The 19,920-nt window shown below is 44.3% G+C and overlaps 2 protein-coding genes across 7 annotated transcripts in view; one reads left to right on the plus strand and one right to left on the minus strand.

Annotated features, from left to right (window-relative positions):
- Nucleotides 1-19,302, plus strand: part of TNFAIP8L3 (TNF alpha induced protein 8 like 3) — a 33,072-nt gene extending 13,770 nt beyond the window's left edge. The window contains exon 2 of the mRNA XM_072962450.1: nucleotides 17,823-19,302. Coding sequence (XP_072818551.1) covers nucleotides 17,823-18,385 — 563 coding nt within the window. The 3' untranslated portion in view covers nucleotides 18,386-19,302. The remainder of the gene's footprint in view (nucleotides 1-17,822) is intronic.
- LOC140696794 (uncharacterized) overlaps nucleotides 1-19,920 on the minus strand; it is an 85,230-nt gene that overhangs the window by 36,139 nt on the left and 29,171 nt on the right. The gene's annotated exons all lie outside the window — the stretch shown is intronic.

The following is a 19,920-nucleotide window of genomic DNA, read 5'->3' on the forward strand; positions in this document are numbered from 1 at the left end:
GCCCCATTAGGTAAAGGGGTGAAGGAGAGAAAGAAGGCAAGGATGGCCCCCAGGTTCTTGTCTGGACACAGGGCAGTGGCAGGGCCACACAGTACAAGAGGAGAGGGGAGGTAGGAAATGAGGGAAGTCTTGAACACGTGGAGGTGAGTGGTCTGGCCAGCAGTCATATGTGAGGGTGGGCCTCAGGAGAGGCTCCTGGGCTGGAGGGCATATCAAGAAGGGATCAGCACCTGGGCAAGGGGTGACATCTCACACACAGGGACAGTGTGTGGCAAGAGAGAAGAGGGCCCTGAGTAAGCTCAGGAGAACACCCAGACTTCAGGCTTGGACAGAGGGAAAGCAGCCCTAGAAGAGGCTGGGAAGGACCAAGAGGAGGGGATCAGGAAAGCAGAGATGGAGAGAGGCTCCCATGCTCCTGGAGGTCAGGTAAGCTGAGGATGAGGCGTGTCTCAGGGGTGCCACTGGCATCCCCTGTCCCAGAAATCACAGGATAGTTGGCATATCTGGCCGCACCCACTAATGCCTGTAGAACCCTCTACTCCCATGCTGTGACCACAAAAACATCCTCCCATGTTTCCAAACACTCCTCAGTAACAATCAGAAGATCACTTGGTGACTTTGTGAGAGCTGTTGCCACTGAGTTTGGGGTGAAAGCCAGCGGAGACAGGACCACAGTTCCTCTGCCCTCCTGCAGCCATCCCCCCTCAAGCCTCTTCCTGGGCCCCAGAGCTCTCCTCTCCTCAGTCCCCATCCTCTCCCCCATGACCTCACTTCCTGGGCTGACCAGTCACTGTTGGGTTTTGAGGTTTAAATCTATTATTGAGTTCCTGTGTGCCAGTAGACACAGCAATCCAGGCCCTCCCTTTCCTGAAACTTGCGGTAAACAAACAGGTGACACCAGGGGGGACATCCTTGAACAGACTCCGTGTAGAGAGTCTGTTCTGGATAGAGGGAGGGCTCTGCGGAGGGAGGGCAGCAGGGGTGCTTGGATCTGGGGGGAAGATGCACCAAGCAAAACCCGGTGAGACTTGGGGAAAGGATGAGCCACTTTCTCTTGGAGGCAGAGAGGTGGGACAACAGGGATGCAAGGCCTGATGGGAAGAACTGGTCCTAGCTTTTGGATAGGACTCCCGTTTGCAGCTGCGTCAGCACAGGGCAGCCGGCTGGGGCTAGCCGTCTGCGGCTTGGTCTGTGGGAGCTGAGGTCAGCACAGGGAGAGGCCTTGGGGAGAGCCTGCTGACCGCTGCTCTGTGGCCAGCACAGGCTGACGTCTGACAGGAGTCGAGGGCCCCAGGAAATCGGGGGAGGGGGAGGGGGAGGGAAGCCACAGAAAAGGAAAGCTGGAGGCTCCAAGGTCCGTGCCCCAGGTTTTCCGAAGGAGGGAAAGCAGGAGGTATTCCACTGCTAAAGCGCTGACAGCTGCCGAGCTGGGAGAGAGCCTGGTGGATGGAGGGTTAGAGCTGGAAAGCTGAGTCCCTCTCACCAGCATCAGCTCACATCTCGTGTATGCTCAGTGCTCTTTTTTTTATGGATTTAAGAACTCCAGTTTCTAGTTCTGAAGACGTTATTATTAAATTGAGAATATAAAAGAAATTAGCAGAATCATTAGCCCAGCTCCCTCATATAATAGACGGAGAAACCAGGAAGGTGGAGACTTGGGCCCACGGCACACAGTGAGTGCCCTTGGGGGAGACTGGGCTCTCTCCTCTGCGCCCACTGCAGGCTCAGCGTCTAGAGACAGGACCAGGGGTTGGCTCAGCGGTTTCCCCTGTATTGGGGTTTTCCCAGTATTTGGGGAGCAACTCCATTGCCACAGTCCTGACATTCTGACCCCTCCCAGACAGCCATCATCAGCATCTTAGAGTGACTGCACCCAGGGACTTGATTTGAAACCGTGAAACTTTTCGGTGATACTGTCTTATATTACCATGAAGTGTAAATAACTTTATTTGGAGGCTTATACTGCCTTTGAGACAAGAATGGAGAATGTTTAATTTAGAAAGGAAGCCTCCGAGAAAGACACATTGATGAGTAAATTCCAGAAAGGCAAGTCTCCACAGCCACTCCCCCACTCACAGTGGTTCCATCGGAGTGAGGGGTCCCGGCAGAACTGCAAGCCCAAGCTCGGTGGGCCTTGCCGGCCGGCAAGCCATCTGCCATCCCACCTCCCGTCTGCAAACTACACCCCTCAACACCACCATTCCGCTGGGCCAGACACCACCAGTGGATATCCAAAATGTGTCTTGACTCCCATCTCAGATCTCAAATCCATGGACAAAAAACCAGCTACTACAGAATACATGTAAGGGGTATTATAAACAATGTATCACAAAGGAAATGCCCCTTTCCTACTGTTTCCCTCTCAGATTGACTGAAATCCAAAAATGTCATTGTACAAAATTCATAATTCACTAAAAAAAAATTAAGTAGAACATTGAGCAAGGCATAGTGCTGTCTGCCAAATCGTCTACAATCCAGAAATACCTTCTGGTTTCTTCTCCCTCATGTGTTCCGACCTCTCTAGTACAGCTAACCGTTTATCTTTTCTTTTAAGTTCACTAAACTGAAGGTTAACACATCAGTGTATTAATCTAATTACAGCACCTTCCCAGAGTCTCAGTTCTTTAGGCTTAAATACCCACTGTCCCAGGCCATATTTGGTTTATTTTTTTCCAAGACAGACTGGAGTTTGTTCCTCTTTATTGCCTGCCTTTTTTAACATTGTAGCCTTTATATCTATCCAAAAATTGGAGAATTCCAAAGACATTTTTATTGCATCGGTCGATTTACTAATTTCACATATTACCAAGTTGGCATCCTCCCACGACTCTGAATGCGGCCTCCTACTGGTGTCCTTGTTAGCAGTCTGGTGGCCTGGGCCTGGGTTTTTTGAGCGCCTGCCACGGAAAACGGTTTGGGAGCTGTCAGCAGAGAGGATCACCCAGAGAGACAGACGTGGCCTGTGCTATTCTGATCCCCAGTAGCTCCCGAGTATTAAAATAGCTTGTGAGCATGAAGGGACGTGAATGGGGAGGCTCTGGGGGTGGCAGGAGGGACGGGTGCTGCTGCCATGGAGAGAGGGTTCCTGCTGGAACTGAACACTGATCATGGTGGGGTGGTGCACTGCCCCCCAAGGTGTTGCTGCTACCTGTGGGGCACAGTCAGAGCCTGACTGGGCCAAGCCGGCAGCTCTGTGCGAAAGGCAGGAGATGGACCTCATGCAGAATTCAGTACGTTTTTTTTTTAAGTACATTTGGTTCAGGCTGCATGCACTTGTTGAAAGAGCACCTCATTCCAGTATGCATCCCAAACAGACAGAACGCAGGCCTCCGAGAATGAGAAAGGACAAGCTAGCCCATTCATTCAGTCATTCATTTAACAAGACATTTACTGGACTACTCCCACATGGGGACACCACCCTAGTTGTGAGGGTTCACGAGTCCCGGGAGCACTGGTCCTGTAAGAACTCAGCACAGCATGGGGAAAGGACTGTGCTGGAGTCGGGTGCGAGGGCCATCTTCCCTGGGAAGAAGGATGTGAGGGTTGGCCAGGGGCTCACAGTGGGAGGGGGCCGTCAGCTGGGACAGACAAGCTGTCACCGTGCCTCTTCCACCTGGGCAAGGGTCTGCTGGATTCACCTGTGGGCATGAGAGGCCCAGGGCTCCACCCTTAGGGACAGCCAACTGCATTGCTGGTACTGTCTGGCTCTCATCCGCCTGACTATCTTCAGCCAGTTGGGCTAGGGCACAGCCATCCTTGTGAAGGGGTGAGCCGTCCTTTGGCTTCTGATTTCAGCATGACCTCTGACTGATGCAGAAAAGCAGGCCTCTGATGAGATGGTTGGGGTGGGGGTAGATGGCGTTAAGGGGTCTGTTTGTGGCGCTCCCCCTCGTTGTCACCTGCCACCTCCTGGCTCAGAAAGGAGCATTAAGAGGGAATACTGCCGTGTGCCAAGAAACACCTTTGGACATGCTTTCCCCCTACATGTAGCCTGGCGCTGGGCAATTTGTTACTTTCCACAGACTCTTCATAGCAAAAACTGGGAACAGATTGAAGTCTATCAAGAGAGGACTGGGAGAGGAAATGGTAGCACATTCTATCATTAAAAAATGATGATGTAATCCATTTACTGACATGGAAAGATATCCTCAGAGTGTTGAGTGAAAATGCGGATTAGAAAATACTGTTCAAAAAAAAAAAAGAGAAAATACTGTTCATTGGTCCCATGTTTGTGAATATTAAAGTGCATATGCCTGGGAGAATGTTTGGAAGAATATATACATTCTAACCAGGACACAGAGTGGGATTCTGGGGGACTCATTTTCTGGCTTTAACTTATCTGGACTTTCTGACTATTCTCAGTGCTCATGTATCAGTTTTTATAATAAAATTATCAAAGAAAGCAAATATGTTGAGAAATAGCTCCTCAGTCTCCCCTTTTGAAATAAAACAAGGAGAATAGTATTGAAAATTATACCAGTGGATAGTGTTTGTCTCTTTATTCCTGACAGTGATCTGCCATTCAGAGCAACTACCTACTTTGTGGATGCTATAGGGAAAGAAAGAAAAATCTAAAGTGCTTAAAATAAGTTGTTAAATTAAAAATTGTTAGGTATGTGTTGTTTTAGGGGATGACTGCTCTTCTGCACCTGAATAAACATTAAAGACATTGATTCTCCACTCATCCCCACACTCAAAATACACACTGGTCACAAGTGGCTTTATGGGTGTGTTTTACTAAACCTTCAAAAAATTGTTAATCCTTGTCTGACACATACAGTCTCAGAGGATAGAAAAAGAGAAAGCAACCCAATTCATTTTATGAGACTAGTTTACTGTCACATCAAAATCAGACAAGGACTATCCCAGGAAAAAGCTATAGACCAATCTCACCCCTGAGCATAGTTGCAAAATGTTGGATATGATGTTTACTAGCAGAATTCCTCAGTATATTAAATACATATGCATCATGACTAAGCAGGGCTTATCCTGGGAATGCAATGAAGCCTTAAATCAAAAAATCTTTTAATATTTGGTTAAATTCACATATTAAGAGAGGTAAACCATATGATCGTCTCAACAGGTACAAAGAAAGTGTTTGATAAAATTAGACACATATTTTTACCTTAAAGCAAACAAAACCTTAGCAAAATAGGAACAGAAGAAGGATTCCTTAACTTGGTAAGTGGTATCCATGAAAAATCCACAACAGACATTATATGTGGTAGGGGGATTTTAGAAGCAACCCTATTACAGTCAGGGACGAGACAGGGATAGCATCCGTTACTATTTCAAATATTGTACTGGAGTTTCCCACCAGTGCAATAAGGCAAGAAGAAGAAATGGGACGCAGAAGGAAACAATCATTTTGTGCAGGCAAGGCAGTTGTCCACATAAAAAAAATCCAAGAGATGCTAAGTAAAATAATTAGAAGTAATAACAGAACTCAGGAAAATTTCTTAATTGGAGATAAATCATACAGGAATCAGTGGGGTTCCTATACATCATTAATAACCATCTAGAAACGATAATAGAAAAAAAATAACACTTACAGCAGCAACCAAAACCATACGGTAACTCAAAGTAAATCTAATGAAAGATATGCAGGAGCTTTACGGAGATGACGATAAAACATTATAGAGGGGGAGGTTATAGCTCAGTGGTAGAGTGCCTGCATAGCATGCACAAAGTCCGGGGCTCAATCCCCAGTACCTCCATAAATAAATAAATAACCTGATAACCTCACCCCAAAAAAACATAACTGAAGGACACAGAGGAATATCTGACTAAATGGAGAGATATACCATGTTAAAGGATGGGAACTCACTATCATAAAGATACCAGTTTACCCTAGACTAATAGAGGGTGTTTGTGGCATTTAGGCAAATGATCTTAACATTCATTCAGAAGAGTAGAGGCAAGAATAGTCAAGACAATTTTTAAGAAGTATAAAACAGGGGGAATGTCCCTATGGCTAATCAAGACTTATTATGAGTTATAGTAATTAAGACAGTGTGGTGTTGGTACTGAAGTAGACAAACTGATCAATAGAATAGGGTAAAAAAAACTCAGACACATATAGTATGGAAACTTGATCAGATAAAGGTGGCCTAACAGATCAGCAGCATAAGGATGAACTCATAAATAAATTTAATTATGGGGAGAAAAATGTATTTCATACAATATCCACAAATAAATTCTGATGGGTTAAAGACCTAAATGTGAAAAGCAAAACCTTAAAACTTTTGGCAAATACATGAGATTCACTTATCACCTCATGGCAAGGAAGGATTTTTTTTCAACACAAAATACAAAAAACCACTAACCATAAAGGAAAAGATTGACAAATTTAACTATAGTAAAAATTTTAATTTCTATACAGCTAAAGACACCATAAATAAAGTTAAAAGGTAATGCCTCAGACTGGGAAAAGATTGTTGCAACTCATGTGATCAGCAGAGGATTAGAATATATAAATACCCCTACAAATTAACAAGAAAAAGACATACAATCCAATTGGGGGGGAAATGAGTATATGAATAAGTAATTCACAAATGAGAAAAACCTGAATCGCTCAATATACACAAAAATATATTGAATCTCAATAGCACTCAGGGAAATGCACATTAAATAAAACAAGATACCATTTTGTACTTAGCAAGTTGGCAAAAATTTACAAGCTGGATTATCTGAAGTGTTGATAAGGAAGTGGATCCACAGGAACTAATACACCACTGCTGGGAGTGAAAATTAGTGCAATCTCAAAGTAATTGGCAGCCTGTGGTACAAGCTGGCAGTGGTGTTCTACATATAGAACCCGGGGGACACTTGTGTGTGTGCGAGACACGTCTGCAGACTTGTTTGTCTGCAGAAAGTGGGAAGAATGTAAATGTCCGTCAACAGGAAACATGGATATATAATATATTCATATAAGCAACCACGCTGCTAATTCAATAAATCTTTTAAGGACGATGTTAAATGAAGAGATGCAGAAGGATCAGTGCAATATGACACCTTTTTCTGAAGTTAAAAACAGTCTGAATGAGATAATGCTGATGCAAGCACACTCCTGAGGCAAACGTGTGAGAACAAGGATGAGACGAAGGCACATCAACTTCTGAAGTGCAGTTAGGTCTGACGAGATGGAAGGGAAAGAGAGGGAGTTGAAAACAAAGAGGGCTTCACCCCACTCTGTCTCTGAGGACAGCATATTTAGATTTGTTCCATGTGGACAGTGACCACACAAGTAGTTTGTTATATTAGCTTCTGTTTTGTCTCTATATTTGAAATGCTTCGTGGTTTTTTTTAAAAAATTAACTCTTCTGAGGAAAAAAAAACCTGCTCAATCTCCATCTGAAAGTGGGCAGTAATTCAAAAAAACATTTAAACTAATGGATGTTTATCACGTCGTGAATGGCAGTTTGGCATGGCAGGTTGAAGCACCAGGACTCCTGGGTCTGAGTCCTGCCTGGGTCTGAGTCCAGCTCTGCCACTCCCTAAATGGTAGCTTGAAGCAGGCTAATCTCCCTTTGCCGTGGTTTCCTTGGATGTAAAATGCTGCTGCTGTTAATGATGGTGATGGTGGTGATATTAGTGCCTGCATATAGAGTTGTTGCAAAGAAACAATGAGTTACTGTGCATAATTCAGTACACACGTGGACTCTATTACTACTTTTTTGTTTGTTTGTTTGTTTTGGGGGGGGTAATTATTTATTTGTTTAATGGAGGTACTGGGGATTGAACCCAGGACCTCATGCATGCTAACCACACGCTGTACCACTGAGCTATACCCTCCCCCCTTACTCTGTTATTATTACGCCTGAGTATGAGCTACCATTCAGAGACCCGAGTTGTTTGTTAGATGCAAGGGAGAGTGGGGGAAGGGGCGAATAAGCTTTGTTTAAAGAAATCATGTGAGTAGATGTTGTTTTTAGTGATAGTTGCTCCTCTACTGCAGTGAGACAAAAATATCTCTCAGAACTCCAAAATTAACCTGTTGAGTTGGAGATGATTCACCCCCAACCAGTGACTTCACAAGTATCTGCTTCAGTTAGCTCTGGTAAGTAAAATGATCACTCATTCACTTTTCAGAGCTGGCTGTAAAATCAATAAGAAAAACAAAACCAACATGTAACTCTGTTGAAATATATAGAATTCCCTCTAAAAAAATGAAAGCTACATCTACCTTCAAGTTTTGATGAATATGTGGTATTGTTCTATCCATCATCAGACTGGCTTTTTTTTGTATTAAAAACTGATGAGATGTAAATCTCATTGCTAGCTGGGGATTTTAATTGAGGCCAGTTTAATGTCTCAAGTAAGTGAGAAATCACAGTCATTGGGGAGCCAGAGACAATTTTCTGAAACAGATGCAGGAAGGCAAAGATTGCAGGCTTTGTCTAGAGTTGATCTGAATTTGGGCCCAAGTGCTGCTCTTACTAGACTCGTAGCTTTGAATGAATTCCTTAAATCTGCTGTGCCTCAATCTCCTCATCTATAAAATAGGACTCAGTCTTTCTCTTACGGAACTTTTGTGAGGATCAAATACATGGTATACACTACCTTGAGTATACAATCTGTGCTCAGTAGTTGACATTATCTCTGACATGATTGTTGAGCTATGAATTCCTCAGTGCTAATGGATGAGTGGATTGGAGGCATCTAAGACAAGATGAGATAATGAGCTGGAAGGTCTCGCAGCTGACCCTGCCAACGTTTCTTTTAATTTTTAAAATTTTTATTTTTATTTATTTTTGGGGAGGAGAGGCAATTAGTTTATTTACTTATTTATCTTTAATGGAGGTATTGGGAATTGAACCCAGGGCCTTGTGCATGCTAGGCACACACTCTACAACTGAGCTACACTCTCCCCACCAAATGTTTCTTTACTTCACCTGAAACAATAAGTTATTTCAAGCTTAGGAATTTTTTTTGATCTGGTCTTCATCTTGAAGATCATCAAATGCTGCTTTTAAAGTGTAATTATTCACTGCGCTATTGCAACGATCTGAATCTGCTTTCCTGTAGGAGGCACCCTGTTTTGACTACCATTGCTTTTGATGTCCTTGCTTGGCACCCTAAAACGTCCAACATAGCTAGGAAATTTCATCATGCCTGGTCCCCCCAAAACACCCAAATCCTCATTCCTCGCTGTCGGATGAATGAATCTCTAGGGTTGAGCAGCTACCCAGGGCAAAACAAAACTCTGTCCCTGTTCCCAGGCCTGAGCCCAAAGCAGGACTTCGGGGGAACCAAGCCCGAGCTGGAGGCAGTACGACTGCCCACAAGAAGTGGGTGGCAGAGGCGGTGAAGACTGGCCAATGCCACACCCCCTCCTCTGCATTTGGTTGTCTCGGACAATTCAGCCCTTGCTCCTTCCACCCTCCAACCCAATCCTACTGTACTCAGCTCGCCTCTCACTTCCTCCTCTCATTTAAAATAATTCATTCTCTTGGTGGGGAAGGAGGGGCAGTTTGGTGGTGGGCCTCAAGAGGGAGAGAGAATCACTTGGAGTGATACAGTGAGTAGAGACTATGCTTTAACCAGCTAAACAGGAATTTGTATTTTAAAGGAAGAACCTGTTTATCCCTCAGGACCTTTAACTGACTATTTAGGCAAAGATGGGTCTTTTCACTGTCTCTTGCTTGATGGATATGGACAGGGTTTGAATGGGGAAATGGGAAGCTCAGGGTAGGACACGTTGAGTTGGAGGTGTCTACTGTATAGGCTCACGTGACCATCTCCACCCAGATGCCCCCCTGGGCCCGTCGAGCTCAGCGTGCTCAGGACTGAAGTCATCTTCCCCCCACACATGTTCCCAGATATCTATTTCAGTTGGTGGCACCTTACTGTCCTCCACCCCACCCATCCCCCAAGCTAGAGGAAGTACTCAGCGTCACCCCTGACTCATCCCTCTCCTGCAAAGTCACCAGGCTGTTCTTTATTGCCTCTTTCTATCACTCATAGGACAAGCTAAGATCAAAATCACAGTGCGTCTGCCTTGCTAATTGACATGGCTTCCGACTGCCTTGGGGACTATCCCAAGGCAAGTAAAAGTGTGTGAAATCTGTATTGCACATCATCTTATTAGAATTTTTGAAATGTCTACGGCCCATTTCTTGTCAGACATGATTAGATCATTGCTTTTACCTTACAATTTGGCAGCAGAAAAGCTCTTACAACAAGGGGGCTAATCATCAGCTCTGCCATTTTCTTGCTATTCACTCGTGCTGGATGATTAGCGTATTGTCTTCAGGCCTCAGTTTCGTGTCTTGCAGGAATCTTTTGAAACCATTGGTCTATTTCATGAGGGTTAGTTTAGTTAGAACTAAGTAATATAATCAGTGGGTCTATTTAAGCAAGCACATATAAACATATGCCAAAATAAATCCGAACTGCTGAAAAGGAACAAATAAATGAGAGATACTCCCCCACCACCAGGGTGAGGGGCACCTTTCCCTCTTCCCTTGGAATGCCACAGCCAGTGGGTCCCAAGGTCAGCCTGTATGTTAAAAATTAGTAAAGCTTAATCTACCTCATTAGAAAACAAGGAAACTGAAACAAAGATTCTAATGTTTTCACTTTGCATAACCCCTCGAGGTGCCAGGTGGAGGTTGCTGCCCTTAGTCAGGGTGACCCCACCCCCAGCTATGGGACCCACAAGCTGCTTGCTTCTTATTGCAGGCGGTGGAAATCTGGGGACCTCAGGTCTTCTCAGCAGCCAGGGTGAGCCCAGGGGGGTATGTCCTCAAGGCAGGTGGCTCTCTTGGAGGGTCGGGAAGGGGCCAGACCTAAGAAGGCCTCAAGGATGTGCCAGAAAAGTATTTCCTAGCCCTCCCAGGTCATCTAAATTTTACTGTGATGCCTTTAAAAGTATCTCAAAATACCTTTCTTAAGTCTCAAAAATGCCATTTCATTCAAGTATGAAAGGGATTAGACCTAACGCATTTTTCATGAGCTGCTAAGCTTTGATCATTTTCTTTGGCAGGAGGAGAGGATCAAGATTTTTGTTAGTCTCTAACTCAAAAGGCCCCACCAACCCTTAACAATTTCATTTCAATGTACCTGTGACATTTTTTCCTTACTATTCCGGCAGTATACAAACTATACTTTTATACAAGGGAAGGAAAATGTTTTCCCGTTTGACTCCACTGGAGATGCAACAACTCACTTAGTCTTTCTGAAAACTGTAAGAGTGTTAGGTTTGCATTTCAAAAAACTACTTAAGGTTCCTCAATAGTTTTGTAACCCCACAGCTGCACAGAGACCTAGAACTTCAGCAGAGGCAATGTCTTCTCTAGAAGGTGTTTTATCATTGCATGATTATCCCATCCTGCAGACCACCTCACCCCCCACAGCCAACACCTTCCTTATCATTCACCCAGAGAACAGAAAAGGAAGCAGGAAGGGAGAGGGGAGGGTGTGAAGGATGGAGCATGAGGGTCATGACTGGTCCAATCAGCTTTTCTGAGTGCAAGTGCAGGTGAGCAGAAGGATGGGTGCTCATCATGAAAGTTCACATTCAAAACAGTTTTGTGAGGCTGCTCCATCTCCAGGAGGCTTGCTTGAACTTTTATTTCCAACAGTTAAGTGTAAGTGGTTGAGTGCTAGAAACTTGGACTATTGCAAATCATTCTCTGCTCAGATCTTACCCCCTCCCCGTGCCCTGGGGACCCTCCTCCCACCTTCCTTGCGCTCTGGGCCTCCTACTTTGACAGATGGTGCTTATTAAGCACCACAGATTGTTTCTCTCAGGTTACCATCTCCACCCCTAACGTCTACTTAACATTTTTAGCTAACACCCTTCCTTGCCATTTATCCTAAGCTGTTTACAGAAGGGAAGTGATACTGTGATAATTTTATAATTTTGACCCAGCTATCCATACTCATATACAAGTTTTCCACACACTCTTTAACTGGAGGTAGAGAAGTTACCAAGTCCTGAGAGTAAGGAGAGAAGAGCTGGGTCTGGCCCCAGCCCCTCTCCGCCACAACACATCCTGGGTCGATGCTCCCAGCTCTTCTCTGGGCAGAAGCTGTCAGCTCCCAGCTCTTCTCTGGGCAGAAGCTGACAGCTGACAGCTCGTCATCTTTCATAGCCATCCTTTGTTTTTCCCAGAATGTATTACCTTGCTTTTCCCATACAGAAGCTCATCTGCCTCTTTTCTGCCCGCTCACCCTTGGCTTGGTAAGATCTTCCTGCTGGTTTTCACAACCAACTTGGCATTTCACCATCTGGGAGAGCTTAGTGTTTTCTAGAAACGTGGAAACATCACCTGTGCTATGGCTGAACATCATTATCGGAGCATCAGCTCGGACTGGCCCCAGCACTTTTCCACGCAGTGAAGGGCCCACTTAAATTAGCTTTCGCTTTCTTTTTCCAAACTAATTCTTTCCCACTGTCACGCCATTTTTCCAACATAGTCCTGGTGCTTCTTTTGTTGTAAATGTTCCAAGGGTGATTATTCTCAGAGCACTGACTTCATAATCCTTTCACTTGAGCTCCTATATCAATCTTGGTTTAAGGAAGCCCCTGCTTGTTTCTACAACGATGAACTTGCAGCTTCCTCGGTGCTAGTCAGGTGAGCTGAGTAATAATAGCTGCATATTCACATTTTTTTTCCATTCTCGGAGAGTCTCAGGTACTGTAAACAATCCATTACTTTTCATGACGTGGGAATGGAAACTTTTGTTCAAACATGGTTAAGAGAATCCTTGCTTACTAAAGAGCCTTCTTAAGGCTTGTACATGGGGAATAGAGAACAGTTTTTGCCACAACCTCTCCTAGATCTCTTGGTGTTTCTCCCAAACATGTGCACACTAGCTAGGCTTGTTTCCCCAGATATCCCCAGTGCACTCCTGACCTTGCCTTCCAAAGCTCACACTTTCCCTCTCAGCCTGCAGTGTTCCTGGTGAGTCATCAACATGGTCCCTCTGCAGAAGGAGGAGACAGAAGGATGGATGGAAGGAAACAGGCCCAAGATTTCCATGTGCAAAACGTCTGCCTCACCCAGGTCTCTCTCAGGGCACACACTCTCCCTTAAATCCTGCACGCATGTTGGAAAGAGCAGTGTCTCCCCAACTCTCTGCCACAGATCCCTGGGCCTTGTCAGAGCTGACCAGATTGGTGTCTTGATATTATTTCTCTTCATCCTGTCCCAGCACTTCCCATAATGTATACCATAGGATGTTGCAGGGAACATATATTTGTATGTATACATAAACATGTGAGAACATATTTTCTAAGGTCCAGTAAGTTGGAGAAGTGGTAGACTGAACAAAACCACACAGGTATCTTTACTGCAGGACTACTCAAAGCCTTTTATAAGCTACCTGGTATGGCACATCATCAAAGGCCAGCCACAGTATATAGTCATCTACAAACTCATTTAACTGACCACAAAACCTTCTCGCCTGGAGCACCTGACAAGACTACTGTTCTATAAGATACACGCTGGGGCATGCCTTGATCAGTGGGTCCTACATTCAGCATGTCAGCATGGAGCTTGTGATTACTGCCCCGACTTCTAAAGATTTTAATACTGACAGACAGGGGGTAGAGTGTGGGCATTTACTTGTTGGTTGTTTTTCTTTAAAGCTTCCCTTATAATTTCAGTGATCCGTAATTCCCCTGCTCTAGCCTCTTGAATATTAAGGCTTCAGAGATCCAATACCTGTGACCCTCCTGAGCCCTCCCCATGGAAGCTTGTACCACAAGTCCCTTTGTAGGTAAATAACACGTTCTTTTACAAGAGAGATGGATGGAAATCTATGAGGGAAACCACCCAAGGCCTTTGTGATTTGGGGAAAATTACTGGCCTGTTTCCATGCCTTTAGAAACCGCTTCCTAGCTTTGTAGCCAGCCCCACCTAGCCACATACAAGTCCACCTTCGGAGACCACAGAGCTTCCCCTAGCTGTTTTCACTCATGCCAATTTGGGCTCTTTCACCTGTTTAAGTATTTGGTTTCATTTGTCTGTATCTTGCCTCCCTGCAGGATCATATTCAGAGTAGGACCCAATTAAATATTCAGGGGAGGGAGCAGGATTTCCCCCAAAGCACTTCCTGCAGAATTGAACAAATAGTAAATGCTCAATAATTGCAGAGAAACCAAGAGAAAAAAAGAAACCTTGGCGCAAAAGGGACAAAAAAAAGTGGGGGGAGGGATTAAGATTGACTCTAGAATTAAAAAGCAAGTAGAGAGGGGTGGTAAGCGTAGCAACAAGAGTGTACAGCTCACCCTTCTGAGAGGGTACAACCTTCAATATTAGGGATGTAGCATCTTCCTCCTTCTGAAGTTTTCCTTTGGTACTCCCTCCTTCCTCCCTTTTTTTAGGTCAATGATATATGCATCACTAGTGGCTCGGGAATAGGATGACCAACTGTCCCAACTTGCCTGGACTTTTCCAATTTTAGCCCTGAAAGTCAGCCATACAGGAAACCCCTCAATCCTGGCAAATCAGGGCAGCTGGTCACTCTACTCAGAAGACAGAGTTCCCTGATGGGATAAAATTGGGAAATGCTTTACCACACTCTACTCACCTGGACTGGTTTCCTATAGCTGCTGTAATGAATTACCACTAACTCAGTGATTTGATTTAAAATAACTCAAATTTATCATCTCACGGCTCTAGAGACCAGAAATCCTAAATGGGTTTTACAGGGCTAAAAGTCAGTGTGTCGGCAGGGCTGCACTTTTTCTGAAGGCTCTAGGGGAGAATGTTTGTTCCCTTGCCTTTTCCAGCTGCTAGGAGCCACCCACATTCCTTGGCTGATGGTTCCCTCCTTCATCTCTGAAGCCAGAGATTACAACCCTCCGACCCTCTGCTTCCATCATCACATCCCCTTTTCTGACTCTCATTCTCTCCCTGTCTCACTTATGAAGAGCCTTGTGATTACATCGGACTCACTGGCTAATCCAGGGTAATTTCTCCATCCCCCAATCCTTAACTTAATCTTATCTGCAAGTTTCTTTTACCAGGTAAGGTAACCCATGCACAGGTTCCAGGACTAGGATGTGGTCATCATGGCGGGGGTGGGAGGGGTCATTATTCTGCCTACCACACCCACTGCTCTCTGAGAGTTGATAAAACACTGAGCACTGAAGAAATATTTTTAAAGTCTCGCAGGCAATGAATCTTTCTAATGTTTAACCCAGTATTTTCCAAACTTATTTGATCAGGAAACTCTTAATTCCCACCCCCTGCAAAGAATACCACTTAACATTTCATAGAATGCTGCTGCTCTCACCAAAAAGCAGAACTCAAACTGGTGTGTGCACCACGGAGAGTCCGGAGACTTTCCACACGATGAGCAGAGGAGGAGAGTTTTGAGGGAATCGATTTATAGATCCAGTTCCTCTTACTCGCTCCAATATGCTTTTCTAAGCTCATCTTCCTGAGAAGCAACCTGATGCCAAAGCGTGGTGGACCTCCCTTCTTTGCACTGTTTCAGTCATGGGCTTCCCACTCATAAAGAATCTTACTGGAACAAACACATTACCCTGGGATGCAAAACCTCCTGGTCAAATAAAGGGATGACGTGAAGCTCTGGGTGTTGGTGATGCCTCTTTTAATCAAAGCACCAATACCCACCCCTACCCATCTCATTTAGAGTTGCATTGCCAATAAAACTTTACCTTTTGTGCTTAGTAAGTTTCATCAAAAGTTTAATACTTTGTATTGTACTCAAAATAATTAGAATGATAACTCTCTCCAGAAGAAGTTTTTAGGGACTGGAGATTTTGGTCACTGGAATCTTCTTTTAATTTAAATTTCAACTTTTATGGATCCTTTGGTTATAGAGAATTATGATGGATTGATCAAATAAAACATTTTCAAGCATAAAAACATATTTGAAGTTGAAGTTCTCTGGATGTCATAGAATAGAGATACAATTTCAAAGAGAAAAAAGAATAGTGTAACAGTTTTAATTTAGAAGAGCTTGCACCTGTTATTTTAAAATGGACAATAATGGATGTTATATCACTGTGGAATGTAGGGTACACAGAACACTTCTGAAAGAATAATTTAGCAGGTTAATTTTAAAATATTAATATTTACACTGTCTAGAAATTTTATCTACTTAGGAATTATAACTATTTAACCATAAAGTGAAAAATAATTGCTGTGGAGTTTAAAATTGTGCAAAGAGAAGATAATAACTACTATATATTAAATAGATAAACAAGTTTCTTCTGTAAAACACAGGGAACTATATTCAATATCTTATAGTAACCTATAATGAAAAGGAATATGAAAAGGAATATATGTATGTGTATGTATGACTGAAACATTATGCTCTACACCAGAAATTGTCACAACATTGTAAACTGACCATACTTCAATAAATTAAAAGAAAATTTTTTTAAATAAAATTGTGCAAGGAGACAGCTTTCCAGAATTCTTATGTGGAGATAAGAGCAGCGTGTGATGACCACTGCTCTGGGGAAGACTAGTGGTGAAAAGAGCGGGGTTTGGAACCAGGCTAGCAGGGAAGCCTTGGCAAAAACACCAGCTTCACCCAGCTCGCAGGGTTAAAGCCATGAAGTGCCTCACACAGAGCCAGGGCTCCCTCATTCCACGACAGCTGCTGTGGGCCCCCCAGTGCACCGGGCTCGGGACGTCCGGTGAGGCTTGGACACAAGTAGGTCCATTGCTTCTGTGTGAATGCATTTCTAGAGAGTCTCTCAGAATACCTTCTCCTCAGGCAATTTTTGGGAACTGTATCTACAAAGAAATGACTCATTTTTTGATATTCCAGAACAAATCATCTAGATTCTATTGTTCCTGTCAGAACAGTCACCTGACAAGGCATACACTTACTGTGCTGATAGGACCATTACTCAAAAGTCTCTAAGTTTCTCCTGTGGAAGAAGCACAGTCTTTTGAACATCCTTAATGCTGGTAAATATTTGTTTTGGAGGACACATTTGATGTTTTTAGAACAAAGGTTATTCACACAAAGGTCTGGTGACCATGGTAGATGATCAGACTGGGCAGGAATATCATTTGTCTGGAACTCGGGAAGGGCATAAATCAGTAAAGAAGAACCACTAGTTACCGTTTATTCCCATCACACTGAGGCTGAAGGGAGAACCATGGTTCTCCATGTCACCAAGGGCACTGGTGAGGCAGCATTTCTTACAAGAGTACGTGTGACTTTTCTCCCAAGTCTCTGGCTCTTACTGTGTAAATTGATGTGCACACAGGTAAAGCAACCAAGCACAACTGTCTTCTGGCAACAGTGACTATAAGACACATCCCGATTTCCAAGATCTCAAATATGAAAATAAAATACACCTTAGACTCAATGGAATATGGATTCTGAGACTCAGTCAAAAACACGACTGTGATCAACCACCCTGGTCTGTCCTGGAAACGGGGTTGGCATTGGTGCTGCATCCTTCTCATTAAGCAAACATTTCTTCCCATAAATTTGCAAAACTGTATGATTTCCAGTGCAATAATCATGGTAAGGCATTCTCTGAGCGCGAATAGAGTCAAGAAGGCTTTTTGCATGAAGTAGGTCTAAAAAAGTGGGATTTAGTTTGCACATGAGGCGACCACATCCAGAGAGGAGAGAGCACAATTTAAAAGGTTCAAGAGGAAAAAATGTCTAAAAAAATAAAAGGTTCAAGAGGGCAAACAGGCATGTCATGTGGAGAGGACAGTTGGGTAACCAGGCTGGGGTGAGATTCATTAAGGAGTTGAAGGGGTATGAGGCATGAATTTTTGCTGTAAGAACATGAGGTAGTGTGTTTCACTTATAGAAACATTAAAGAGGTTCTCATATTTCTATAACTTTTATTTTTCTTATTATAGGTCCTGATGTTTTTAGTTCAAAGAACTTTGCCCTTCAAGCCCAGAAGAAGATTCTGAGCAAAATAGCCAGCAAAACTGTGGCCAACATGCTGATTGATGACACCAGCAGTGAGATCTTTGATGAGCTCTACAAAGTCACCAGAGAGCACACCCACAGCAAGAAGGAAGCCCACAAGATCATGAAAGACTTAATCAAGGTGGCGATCAAAATTGGGATCCTCTACCGGAACAACCAGTTCAGTCAAGAGGAGGTTGTTATTGTGGAGAAGTTCAGGAAGAAGCTCAACCAGACCGCCATGACCATCGTCAGCTTCTATGAGGTGGAGTACACCTTCGATAGGAACGTGCTCTCCACACTGCTACACGAGTGCAAGGAGCTGGTGCATGAACTGGTTCAGCGACACCTGACGCCCAGGACCCATGGGCGCATCAACCACGTCTTCAACCACTTTGCCGATGTGGAGTTCCTCTCCACCCTTTATAGTCTGGATGGAGACTGTAGGCCCAACCTCAAGAGGATTTGTGAAGGAATCAATAAACTGCTAGATGAGAAAGTCCTCTGAATAGCCTTCTTTCCTTCGGGGCTGGGCTGTACTCAAGTTACAGCACCCAGCGTGTTCCCGGTGAGAATCAGGAAAAGAAGAAACCATTATTGAAGATACCCATGTTCTATCCTGTTCACCCCTCTGAGGTTGATGCTGGATTGAGCGCAGGTGTGTTTATCTCCTGACCTCTCAATGAGGTCTGTACTTAAAATCCCCCTTGTTTGCAAGTCTAAAGGATACGCCATCTATTTTAAGCAGAAAAGCTGCCCTGCTCATCAAGGTGAGCCCAGTTCCTCTTGTGGAGAGGAAGGAGCCCTGGACCAGGAGTCAGGGGACATGGATTTGGTTCCCAGCTCCACCAGTTACAACTCCATCCTCTGGATCCTGGAACTATCATGCCCACCTGCCTACCTCCTCACAGGAGGACTGACTGAGATTATGTATGTTCACACTTTTAAAACTCCAATGTAAATATGACAGGCATCAATCTGGATCTAGACTATTAAGCAGCAGAGAAAAGAACAATAGTTTCTAATGGGCTGGGTTTGCAATCTGTCTCTAGATGTGCTATTTCAAACAAAATAAAAATGAATCCAAAGGTGTGAAAAAGTATACCTGCAAATTGGAAAAATGTTTTTCAAGACTTGTGTTTTTTAAAAGGTCTCAGGTTTATAGTCCTTCAGAGGGAAATTTTCCAGGGGGTGGGAGAGTGGAGAGAGGGTTTCCCACCTGTCATGCAGAAGCAGAGAACTGTGCTCCCCCTGTCCCTGCAGGACCGGCCTTCCCCCATCTGAGGGGCACCATCCATGAGACGTGGCGAGGGTTTATTCCAGCGCGCACAGGAGAGTCGGGCAGAATGAACCCCTATCCATCCTTCTTGGTCTTTCACAGTCATTTTGTGCTGTTTTCTCTGGTTTGTTAATAAATTGAAAGTACCCTTCAAACAAGATGTTTTGGAGTTGTCTCAAAAATCAAATTCTTGGGAGTGAGATACAGTGATAAGAATAATGGGATTGAAAGGAAGAAGAGAACGAAGAGAGAGTGTTGCACTTAGACCCTAAGGGGGAATAGCCCCACAGGGAGTGTGAACGGGGAGGGGCCTGTGCCCCTGGCCAGAGGGGAGCTAGTTCATGGACACGTGACCCCCTCCTCAGAATGTCTCAAAGCCTCGCTTTCACACAATGTATTCAATGTGCCTTCTAATGTTGTCTGGGGGCCACCACCTTAAGAGACTTGCCTTTCCTGCGTTACTTCCTGTCCCACTATGCTTGTCTTACATCTGATGATAAAGTGAAAATACCACGTTAGCTCAGCCCCATCATTCATCCCACCCCATGGTCTCCCTCTAGCAGGAGCACTGAGAGATGGTTTGGGATGGTGTGAAATGACGCCCACTAAACCTACTGTGGCCTTTCAACCTCAGCTGGCTCCCATGTCAACATCAGTGCAAACCAACCAGTTAAGTTCTTTAGCCACCAGCACTCAAAATTAGTTCATTGGAAGGATGTCCAGTGGGAAATAGGGAAGAGTTAAGTCAGCCCCTGTCTCCATGT

This window comes from Vicugna pacos, chromosome 6, assembly GCF_048564905.1.
Source record: "Vicugna pacos chromosome 6, VicPac4, whole genome shotgun sequence".
Lineage (NCBI taxonomy): Eukaryota > Metazoa > Chordata > Mammalia > Artiodactyla > Camelidae > Vicugna > Vicugna pacos.